The 12,154-nt window shown below is 36.7% G+C and overlaps 1 protein-coding gene across 1 annotated transcript; it reads right to left on the minus strand.

Moving 5' to 3' along the window:
* Nucleotides 1-737: 737 nt before the first annotated feature.
* On the minus strand, nt 738-7,640 carry LOC130806674 (uncharacterized). Its single transcript, XM_057671839.1, has 4 exons — nt 7,533-7,640; nt 6,357-6,451; nt 5,121-5,395; nt 738-1,867 (listed from the first exon to the last, which is right to left on the minus strand). Exons 1-4 carry the CDS (start codon nt 7,560-7,562, stop codon nt 1,053-1,055), a joined length of 1,215 nt encoding a protein of 404 aa, XP_057527822.1. The 5' UTR covers nt 7,563-7,640; the 3' UTR covers nt 738-1,052.
* Nucleotides 7,641-12,154: the final 4,514 nt, after the last annotated feature.

Below are 12,154 nucleotides of genomic sequence, written 5' to 3' on the forward strand. Positions count from 1 at the left end.
AAATGTAAGTTGTACAAAGTTATATTATTAAGGTTCATAGTAAGATGAATGTCAGCATCTTCGTTAGTTATTTTTTCTTGGTTATGCATTTTAAGTAACCACAAATTCTTAGAGCATTGTTAAAAAGGGGAAAAAAATGAAATATTTTGCACTTAGAGTTGGATGAGGCCAGTTTTAAAAGAGTATATAAAATTGTGAAAATTTGAAATGTATAAGATAATTTATCAAAAAAATGAACAAAATAGTATAAGTTACAACTTTATTTCAAAAGTAAGCGTGAAATTCCCAAACTTGTGGTTTGAGGCTGTTCGTAGTTAGGTCAAAAAAGAAAAAATAGTTGTTCGTAATTAGTAACTGCGAACAACATGCTCCACAAAAACAGGTCAAATAGCTGTTCGCAGTTAGTAACTGCAAACAGCTATTTTGTTTTTTTTAATCTGTTCGCAGTTACAGCCATAAACCTCAGGTTTGGAATTTTCACACTTATTTTTAAAATAAAATTGAAACTTATACTATTTTGTTCATTTTTTTGATAAATTGTCTTATACATTTTAAATTTTCTAAAACTGTTGAGATTTGTTAGTAATTGGTGGGTAATACAGTATAAATAGGCTTAGCAATAGAAATCTTTAAGTTGTGAACTAATTTATTAAGCAATGTTATGAAGTTGTGTAGTTGAAATCTTTCAGTTCATCAAGTCCAAACATGGACATAAATTATCAAAGAGTCGAAAAACAAAAGATCAAAACATGGATTGTATCAATTCATTGGCTTGGAAAGAACAAAAGCAACACGGTCAGGTTTATCAAGCGTTTCACATCAAAATCAGAAAGGTAGAAATCAACATCGATTCGTAACACTGCTATTGAAATCACAAGCTAACTACTATATTGGAAAATGCCGAATGCAAAACTCTTATTGGTATCTATTGACCTCATCAATAATATTCCCAAAGCAAAAATAATCTTAGGAGGTTTCTATAGCTGTTAAACAAATGACAAATGCACCTGTCTCTCATTGTTCTGAATGTTATAGCGGATATTGTATGCGAATCAACCCCATCTCCTTCGATCCTCTTCTTCGTCAACTGGAGTGTACCAAGATGGTCGACGCTTTAAGTTGCTTAACCTGTAATTCAGGAGGATCTCTTCATTGTGTATTGACCGGTTGGCCACAAGTACAAGCGATTTAAGAATGGGAGAATCAGATGTACCGTGAACAGAACTTCCTGTCTTGAACCAAAAACTACCGAACCTTCTCATCTTTACCCCCTCTTCACTTCCAAATGTAATATTCGGAATGTATGCTCTCATATCTTTCTCATCTAGCACAAAATCATATGGGCAAACCATGACATTAGGGATCTCACCTTTTGGTGGATGGTTCGCAAAATGAGCAAAGGCCAGGGGATTGCGCCGCTCCAAAATCTCACCACGCATCCCACTCCTGGGGCTATTCAGACGCGTGCTCAGCATTTTCCACATCCGATCAGAACCTGTTTCAGCACTTTGTTTAGGGAAGTTTGCAGCTTGAGGAGAGCTCGTTCCGTCCCAAAATTCACGGATATCATTTCCAACACCCCAAGGCTGTGCATTTATCACTGAACCATCATATCTCGTGATCAGATAAGAATTTTGTGCATCTACTCTAGGGTATCCTGGAATATAACGGTAGAATGCTGGGGAGTATACTACACCAGGATAAATTGCAATCACAGAACCAACCTCAGCTTTGCCTTCCAGGAACAGTCCTTGGCCAGCATCCTTGTGCGGGATTTGAGAAGGTCGAATAGCAAGTGAATAGCCTAGATGATCCTTGATGGCCTGACTAACTTCAGCCAACCTTAACGGTTTTGTATCGGGTACAGCTGCACTGAAAATGATCCAGTAACTAATTAACTTTAAAAAGGCGTTGTAGAATAGTTTGACATTCATCCGATAAAATGAAAGCGGAAAAGCAACCCCTATACTCAGAAAACATCGCCAACCAAACAAGTATATCAGAGGAAGGAGATTATAATTGGCTGCCAAAGTAAATAATTTCTATGTAAACAATGGGCAAAAAAATCTAAGTAGACTAGTCTGACGTATTTGAAGAAACAATATATGAAGGGAAAAACCGCAAGAATCGATTTCTTTGAACAAGATATTCACCACATAAGCAAACAATGACACCGAAAAAAATCTGTATATTCCACAAAAGCCCATAGAAAACACATCAGGTTTATCCAGAAGAAGATGGTGACACCGGCAGTATTCACCTTAAGCGTTTCCGGACCAAACGGGGTCAAAAGCTAAGTGCAGAACAGATACAAGTATAAAACTAAACCTAGTTCCTCAGTCTGTAATTTTATCTAGACAAATGAACAAGAAGAGAGCATCAAAATTTCAATCACATCATATGTAAAATTTATTGGTTCACAAGAATTGATAACTGGAATCAATGCTATCCTACTATTAAGTTTCACAGAGGGGTTTACATCATTCTCTCATTTTCTTTTCTGAATTCAACTACGAACATGAGCATACCTACAATCAACTATACAGCCTCGACATTTTGTTAATTTGTCTGGTAGAAAGAATCATGTTAGGTAATTCCATTGAGCAATTATCATTTAAGTAAACAGCTAGTCTCTTGAGAGACGTATCTCAAGCTAGCCCATTAAAGATTAATGTCTACTTACCTTATTTTTAATGCCTACTTGCATTGTCTTTAATGCTTACTTACCGTATCCTTAATGCCTACTTTTAATATCTTAAATGTCTACTTACAGTAAAATCATCTTCAGGGGGCAGGGAGAGAGGGAAAGAAGGGAGGGAAGCTTTGGCGCAGAGGGAGGGAAGTTATAGGCAAGAGGAAGAACAACAGGGTTAAAAAGAATACATAATTTTTTTAAAATAAAAAATTAGATCATTAAATAAATCTTGAAATACAACATACAAGGGAGTAACTAAGGCACAAAATGGAAGATTGACATTTACAATTCAGAATGCAATGCTTAAATGAGCGAAAATTCAAAAAGTAGTGAGGAACGAATCTGATATTTTCTCTCCCTCTTCCATCCCTCACTTCACCACATAAAAACAATCACTGGCCCACCATTACCTCTACCCTGTCACAAGCTTAAACTCCTATAGCCCCTTTATTGATTTCCCCCACTCCAAGCATGCCCAGAGAGGAGGATATTCTTAAGTAGCAAGTACAAAACATAAAAGGAAACTAGAATGTATGCAATTCTTAGCAAGAAAGCCTTCAGGATTTTGTCAATTCTTCTTTATTTCTAAAAGTTCAATTTGTGAGCTACAATTTGTTAGTAGATTAGAAGCTATTATGTTGAAGGGCGGAAGCAGAGAGTACTCTTAGTTCCTGTCTTTGGTGAATTCTCGAAATCTCTTTCCCCATGTTCCTTCCTCAGTTTGTTTAATCCTGATCCTCCAAGGCCCCAACCCCTCCCCTCTTAGAACTTCATAAACCACTTTGGGTCCATAAGCTATGATATATTCAAGTATCCACAACCTCCACTCCTCCCTTGTTGGCACATACCATCTGCATCTCACTCTTTTTTTTTTGTTACTCGGACATTTCAAAAATCTCGCCGTACCCTTGTCATAAGAAGAATCAGCTTTACCACAACTATACAAACCAAAATGCAACAACGGTTTCCCATGTGGAACTACAAGTAGCAGGTTAGCAGGTTAGCTCAGAAGGGGTTTGCCTATTTGTTTCATTTCCATAAACTTTGTTTCCTTTTCTCACCAACCTCCTTATTTTCTCTCTTCAAGTCGTTGCTAACTTGCTATGATTGCGCATGTCCCTCTCTCTTGGTACAATGCTCCTACAAACTCGAACATACATAACTCATTTTCACTCTATATCCATGGCATTCGAATTACCAACAAATGTCTTTTGGAAATCATAAATATAGATATAATAAGAACTGAAATATTTTAGGAAAAATTACTGTGAATAATAGGAACTTTTTACTGATTTTCCTACAATAATACGAACTTTCGATCAACCCTGAATAATACCAACTTTAATATGAATTTTCCTAGAGCATCCTTAACCTATTGCCCAAAAAAAAGGAAATACAAAAAATAAAATAAAAAGTACAAAAAAAAAGGGAAAAAAATAAGTAAAGAACATGAATTCCTAATGCTCACCGTACCCCTTCCCTATCCCCAACCCAACCTCCAGCCCCAATCCACCACAGGCCACAACTACCACCGTTTCCCACTCACTGTCACTCCCATTCCCCACCCACTTCCAGCCACCATCATCTTCATCAAAATCCACCACCAAAAACCAACTCCCCCATCCTTTGCGAAGCCCCCCATCCCCCTCTATTCTCAACCACCATCAAACCCTTCCCTCCACTCCACCACCACCATTCGGCCTCCCATAAACAGCGCACTGTGCGGCCTCCCTCACCTCCCTTCCCCTAACGCGATCTCCACAAACAACCACCATAACCACCCACCCCAAATGTGAACCATCACCATAACCATCCCAAATTCAAACCAGCATAATCTTTAATCTACCTTTCCACCACCAAATTCGACCATCAAAATTGACCACCACTATTAAATTGGTGTAGCAGATATGGGGTGCTGAGCCTCGTTGGGTGGGGGGCGTCGTCGCAAGGGAGGGGTTGGTTCACGAGTGGAGATTAAAGAGGGGAGTTAGAATTATTTTTCTTTGAATAAAATTATCTTTTTCTAGGGTAGAATCACCTGTTTTACAGGTTGCATGTGAATTTGGATGCTATGGGAAAACATACCCCAAAGTTGGTATTATTTAAGGTTAATCAAAAGTTCGTATTATTGTAGGGAAATCAATTAAAGTTCATATTAATCACGGTAATTTTTCCAATATTTTATAGGTCCCAATCCCCCTCCCCCCACTCTCAGTTCCTTGACACGGTCAAAGATGGCTCCAACAATCAGAGTAGTTGCAAGAACAAAAAAACACTTGAATTTTTTTAATCAAAAAACAAGAGCAAAAACAGGAATTGAAATGCTATTAAACAATTGCTTTAATGCAATATTCCTAGGATGATAACTAAAACAACATGTTTCTTCATTAAGAGCAGCTTGAATTCAAGATTTGAAGAAAAATACCAGATTGACTACTGGGAGAGCTGGCAGCACAACCAAGAGCAAAAACCAGTCCACTCTGCCGTGAATCCTTAATCATTTGTGCAGCGAAATCAGCTTGTTCTTCAATTGTTTTGTTTGCAAGAAGAATGTCGTCCATAAGCATGCAGAAAGTTTTGATTTGAGAATGAATATTCTCTTGAACTTGCTTTTGTTGGTCAGACAAGGAAGCTTTGCTAGCCATGTCAATAATTTCCTCCGCATCAGCATCATCAGCATTGCTTCCTAAACGATTATAGCTGCAATTAGAAAACCATTCATGAGTGCATCATCTAATACATTTTCCTTAAATAGAGGATGTACCTTGTAGAAGTACATACATAAAACCCAAACCATGAAGAGTACTACTACTATAGTATACACATAACCACAATACTTCCACATAAACAAACCTAATCATGGGAATACTAAAAGTCTACAAAAAGATGACAATACACCACTAATTAATTCAATCGCTTACGTGACAAGCCAACATAGCACGCATTTCAGACAAGTCACTAATAGTCTGATACCTTCATGGATTGAAGCCACTGTTTCTTCTTTGCTGATGATCTTGGCTTTCAAACATAGAGTAATATTAACAACATAGATATAATAAGATTGCATCATGGATCCTTCACCATGAAGCTAGCATAAATTTTAACACCATAGACATAATAAGTACCATTGAAATTTTCCTGGCAAGCGGGGATGGGAAGCTAGATATGGAAAAAAGCTCTATTGCAAAATGTGAGAAGACATTGTTTTCAACGACAATACAGATAGAGTATCACATGGAAAGAGCTCCGCAAGCCTAACGAAGGACTAAGTATACCTAGTTCTAGTTTAAGCCAACCAAAAAATCTTTTTTTGCCTCCATCTTCGTTGGGTGAGACAAAATACAATATGCTCACCTAAACACCCGCTTAAATGACATGGAACAACTTTTATATCACCCAATAATTAAATATAATAGCCATATTTGATATATCCAGACCATTCCTTTGACACTGACCAGAAAGAAAAGTACAACGTAGTTAATCACAAGAGTAACGCCTTTGAAAGATGAAACAGACAGAAATGTCGATAAACAGAAAGAAATCAGTAAACTTACTTCATCCTTAGTAGTAATTATCAATGAAAACAAAAATATAGATAAACAGACAGAAAAGCAACCAAATTACATTGCGCAAATAGAAGACCTCAAACAATCAGACAAACCTCGTAAAGAGGAAAAGGCGGTTTATGTCAGCCTCAAATTGGAGATCTCTTGGGTTCTTTGAAAATGTAGGACTTTTAGCAAGAGTTTTTACTGCCTGGAAATTAAAATTATCAAATATCATTGCATAATCAAGAAAGCAATAATGCATAAAAACCATATAAATTACACTAGAGTATCTAGCAATTTGTTTTACTCCAATGGAGCCAGAGTATATTTCTTTGGGTTTCAGATTAATTAATTATATTAAAATAACTCATTAAATCATATACACTTCTTATTTATTTATTTATTTATTTATTTATGTGAAGTTGCAATGATATTTGCTAATTGCTACAAGAGTAAATAAGAGACAATATCCTTGCTATCACAAATAGAAATCAGGAAGTCTCCTGAGTTACCGTCCCTATAAGAGACGCCTCCTAGGAGCCCAGCCCATGCCAATTTATGAAACAAAATTCAATAATTGCTGCTGCAATTTCGAAAATTCATGCGCGTATACTAAAAACCGTTTGGTATTCTCATATCCATGTTTATAGCAACCTCGAAAATGAACAAGAGTTTGTTCATTTTCGAGGTTGCCATGAACGTGGGTATAAGAATACCAAACGTTTTTTGGTAGGCGCACATGAATTTTCGAAATTGCAGCAGGAGTTATTGAATTTTTTTATGTAAATTTATAAACTGGCATGGGTTGGGCTCCTGGGAGGCATCTCTTACGGAAACAGTCTCTTCTCCTGATTGTTAAATAGAAATAGGTATCGTTTCATACATATAACCCCCAAACCCCGCCTAGGTGAAACCCACTTAATACCAATTTGTAATGGAATGTAGTTGTAGAATAGCTAACAATTAAAAAAATATACTTTCTGACACAAATAAATTTCTGCCAGCAATACATAAACCTTAAAATTAATTTGTTTTAGGGTAAACCAAAATCTAAATATGGAAATCGGAAGTGAAAGGAGGAATTCTAATCGTAATCATAAGCCACAACATGATTTGAAATCGATCCTCATAAAATCACATTAAAAATGTAAAAAAACTATAGAAAGTTTCATTGGATAGAATCTGAATAACTATTTGGCAGCCAAAACATGAAATAAAAGGAAATTTCACAGACACAAACTGGAATAGATTCATCAAAAAGGGTAAATGAAAATGAAAGGACAACGAACCTCTTGAAATTTCCGAAACAAAAACGCCATTTTTAGAATGCGCTGTTTTGGGGGCCTCGACTCTCCAGTCTCTACTCTTGACTCTTGACCATGTTAGACCTCCACTCTGTTTAACCGAGTTAACCTACTTTTATTAATATTTTAATATCACTGAGTTTCTTCGAAGTTCACCATATATTACACGAAATGTTTTAATTTATTATATATTATTGAGTTTTCGTCCGTTAGCACAAAATACCATAAATGACAACTGCCGTTTGTGGTAAATTATTAATTCACTAATATACCATTCTTTTTTTTTTTTGCGTCAAATCTGACGATAGCTGAAAACTCAGTTGCTAAATTTTCGGAACACGAGTCTGTGATGGGGTTGAGCGTGATCCATTTTGGTTGATTTCTTGCCTTCAATCACATTCTAAATCGAAAGAAATTAAGGTGGTACATGATTTCATTTTGAAGAGTGAAATGAAAGTATATGTGTTTGTAGATAATAATTTGATTAATGGGTATTTGAGATTTGGAAAGTTAGAGGAAGCCCGTAAGGTGTTTGATGAAATCTTTGAACGAAGTGTTGCTTTTTGGACTGCAATGCAAAATGGGTATTTGGAATTTAGTTTTTTAAGAGTATGAAGTCGGGTATTGAAGAAAATGGGACGATGTATGTGCGTGTGTATGTTGATTTTGTGTGGAAAGAGGCTAAATTATGAGCTAGGCAAGCAAGTTTATGCTTGTATTATCAAAGGTAGATGGAGCAATACAATTTCAAAGTGCTTTGCGAATCTTTAATAGGATAAACAAGCGGGATATAGTTGCTTGGACTATGATGATCACTTCTTGCTCGCAACAGGGTTACAGTGAGAAAGCACTCTCACTACTATCACGAATGCTGGTCAACAGATATTTTCTGAATGAACATACTATATGTAGTGTTTTGAAGGCGTGTGGAGAAGAAAAGACACTGAAATTTGGAAGACAATTGTATGGTATTGTAGTTAAAAAATTGATCAGAAACATTGTTTATATTGGTATTTTTTTGGTGAACAGTATTTAGTGTCAAGTTGTTTTTGAACAAAATGTTAACTATTTGATTTGTATGACACTTATTTTGTTTATCACAATTCCAACGGCTATATTGTTAAAAAAATGGAATTTGACGCAAAAAAAAATAATAATGGTATATGGTGAATTAATAATTTACCACAAACGGCACACTAATGGCAGTTGTCATTAATGGTATTTTGTGCTAACGGACAAAAACTCAATGTTATATGGTGAACTAAAACATTTTGTGTGGTATATGGTGAATTTCGAAGAAACTCAGTGGTATATCATGAAATATCCGATGTTTTAATTTATAGATTATGAGGCTGGGTCCTCTCTGATCCTTCTCTTTCCTTTTCCGCTCAAAAAAAAACCTTAGCTTTCATTGTTTGTTTTGAGGTTAGAGAAAATTGCAAATAACTGTCATAAAGTTTGAGTGTTTTGCGAATTATAATCGTAATTTTTTTTTTTTTGCGAATTAGTGTCACCAAATATTGAATGTTGACAGTGTTCAGGCCACATGACCGGATCCGTACATTTTGACCTAATTTTGCCAGTTTATACCTTAACTCACCTTTAACTTTACGCTTTCACCATGAATTAACTACGTTATTTAATACATTAACTCAACTACTCAACTATCTATTTCACACATTCATTTTTCAAATAAATTAGCAAGTTGGAGGAGAACAGGATATGTTTAAAGGAGTTAGAATTACAGTGGTTTGGGTAATAATAATAATAATAATAATAATAATAATAATAATAATAATAATAATAATAATAATAATAATAATAATCCTTAAATAATTTTTTTTTTCAAATACAAGGGATTAGATTATCATCATCATCATCTTATCCAATGTATCCTACTTATAGAAAAACTATGGACAGGGCCTAGGGAGGGAAGGACGGCGGCAACTCATACCCATAAAGGAGAACGCGGCCAAAGGAGTTCCCCGACTCGAGAAAGATAAAGAGACGTAACTATACAGGAAAGATAAATCAAATGCCTATAAATAAAATAAATAAGTATAACCAACTACAAAATAAAAGAAAACAAAAAAAAAACTAATAATAAAAGAAACTAGATAAGCAGGAGGGCAAGAACACCAAAAGCTAATCTAAGAGAACATCAGTAGTCTAAACACATGGATATGGTGCCTCCAACTACTCCCATCCCTAGTCAGGCCCTCAGAGAGGTTTAACTCATACAAGTCAACTTTTATTTGCTCATCCCAAGTTTTCCTGGGTCTTCCTCGACTCCTCTTACCCTCGACTCCTATCCCTAGTCGAAACTCTGTCATACATATCCCGTATAGCCTCAATGTACAATGAGAAAATACCTCTAGCCTTGAGACTATCCCAGATGACACATCGTGGTATGCTATCATACGCTTTCTCCAAGTCAATGAACACCATATGCAGATCTTTCTTTTGCTCCCTATATTTCTCTATCAGTCTCCTCAAAAAATGAATTGTCTCAATGCTTGACCTTCTTGACATAAAACCAAATTGGTTCTCTCTAATCACCGTTTCCTGTCTAATTCACCTCTCTATCACTCTTTCCCACAATTTCATTGTATGGCTTAGAAGTTTGATACCACTATAGTTCCCGCATACTTGCGCATCACTTTTGTTTTTAAATAGAAGTATTAGTGTGCTATTCCTCCATTCTTCTGGCATCTTATGTGTCTTCAAAATAATATTAAAGAGATTAGTCAGCTAACGAATGCCCTCTTTTCCTAAACCCCTCCACACCTCAATCGGGATGTTATCTTGCCCAACTGCCTTTGTTCTTCCTATCTTTTTGAGCGCTTCTCCTACCTCTTCTGTGCTAATATCCCTCGTTAACCCATATTCCAGTTGTCTTTAGACGTTAGAAATTTGATTATCCGCCTCCTTTGGCCCCCTAGACTCATTCAATAGCTAAGAGAAATACTAGAGTCATTTGGTTTTGATGTCCTCTTGTCTCAGGAGAACTCGTCCTCTCTCATCCTTGATGTATTTCACTGCCTCTAAGTCTTGCTGCTGCTTGGGCCTAGTCCTTGCCAACTTAAAAATTTGCTTATCCTTCTGTTTGGTATCAAACTGCTGATACAAGTCCTCATAACCACGGTTTTTTGCCTCCGTTACCCCTTTCTTTGCCGTCCGCTTTGCTACTTTATAGCTCACTCTCTTTTCTATCATATCCTCCTCTTCCGTGCATGTCATAAGTTCCTTAAATCTCTTGTTTTTATCTTTTATCTTCTTTTCCACCTCATCTTTCCACCACCACGACTCTTTGAACATTTTTGGTTTACTCGACGACACCTCCAATGTCTCTTTTGCCACTTTTCTAATGGTTTTTGCCATGTTTACCCACATTTCATTCGTATCCTCTAACTGGCTTGGGAAGCCCAATAAACTTATCTTGCTTGACAGGGTTGTGACCATATTCCCTTTGAGTCTCCCCCACATGATCTTTCCCCTGGACTCGACCTTTTTCTCTACGATTTTCTTCCTCATCCTGAAAACCAGTACTAAAAGCCTGTGTTGGGTGGGCGTCTTTGTACCCAACACCACCTTACAATGCAAGCATGAGGCCCGATCTCCCTTGCACATTAAGAAATAGTCAAATTGGGTTGCGTGCCCGCCGTTTTTATATGTGATCAAATGCTCATCTTTCTTTTGTAAAGATCGAATTTGCTATAACCAATTTTTTTGTTAGCGCAAACTCCAGCGAATTCTCCCCACTCTCATTCTTTGCCCCCAAACCAAACCCTCCATGTACCAAGTTATAGTAGCCTGAATCTCTGCTTACATATCCGTTAAAGTCTCCTCCTATGAAAACTTTCTCATCTTCCGAGATAGTTCTCATGAGCTATCATAGGTTATCCCAGAACTCGCACTTTACCTGCTCATCGAGCCCAACTTGGGGCCCGTATGTATTGACAATGGATATGATCTCTTCCCCCACCACTATCCTAACTAGCATAATCCTGTCATTACACCTCCTTACTTCAACCAATTACTTTAGGATATCATTAGGTACTAGGATGCCAAACCCGTTACGTCTGCCGTCTAAACCTGCATACCACGACTTATATCCCTTTATACCTTTTGTTTTTTGTCCCTTCCACCTAGTCTCTTGAACACATGCTACATGAATCCTATATTTAGAAAGCTAATTGGCCATCTCCAAAGACTTGGCTTCTAAGGTACCTGTGTTCCAAATCCCCACTCTTAGTTTTAGATCCTGCTTACATTACCCTGACCCCCTCTCCTTGGACCTAACCTCAAGTGACCATAAGGGATTAAATTATCATCTATGGATTTATAATTGGAGCTATTAATTATAAATTGTGACAACACGGCAAATTGATCAAAAAGGACGAAGATCACTACACTTTCAATACAAGTATAGAACACAAGACAATGAAGGAATTGTACATGCCCAAGCCATAGATCTTGCATGCCTTTTTCCATGTCCAACATGAACACGGACGGCCTATTGAATTTTTTAGAACAAATATGACTTCTGGGTTAGCATAAAATAATAGGATATTACTAAGTACTTACGCACATCATCATCGTACCCA

This window comes from Amaranthus tricolor, chromosome 2 (genome assembly GCF_026212465.1).
Source record: "Amaranthus tricolor cultivar Red isolate AtriRed21 chromosome 2, ASM2621246v1, whole genome shotgun sequence".
NCBI classification, from domain to species: Eukaryota; Viridiplantae; Streptophyta; class Magnoliopsida; order Caryophyllales; family Amaranthaceae; genus Amaranthus; species Amaranthus tricolor.

What these genes read in the sequence shown, in the direction of transcription:
- LOC130806674 (XM_057671839.1), bottom strand. Translation starts at nt 7,562, where the DNA reads ATGGCGTTTTTGTTTCGGAAATTTCAAGAG. An exon ending in TGTTTCGGAAATTTCAAGAG is followed by an intron (nt 6,452 to 7,532) that starts GTTCGTTGTCCT and finishes TTTAATTTCCAG; the next exon opens with GCAGTAAAAACTCTTGCTAA. An exon ending in CTCTCCCAGTAGTCAATCTG is followed by an intron (nt 1,868 to 5,120) that starts GTATTTTTCTTC and finishes TTTTCAGTGCAG; the next exon opens with CTGTACCCGATACAAAACCG.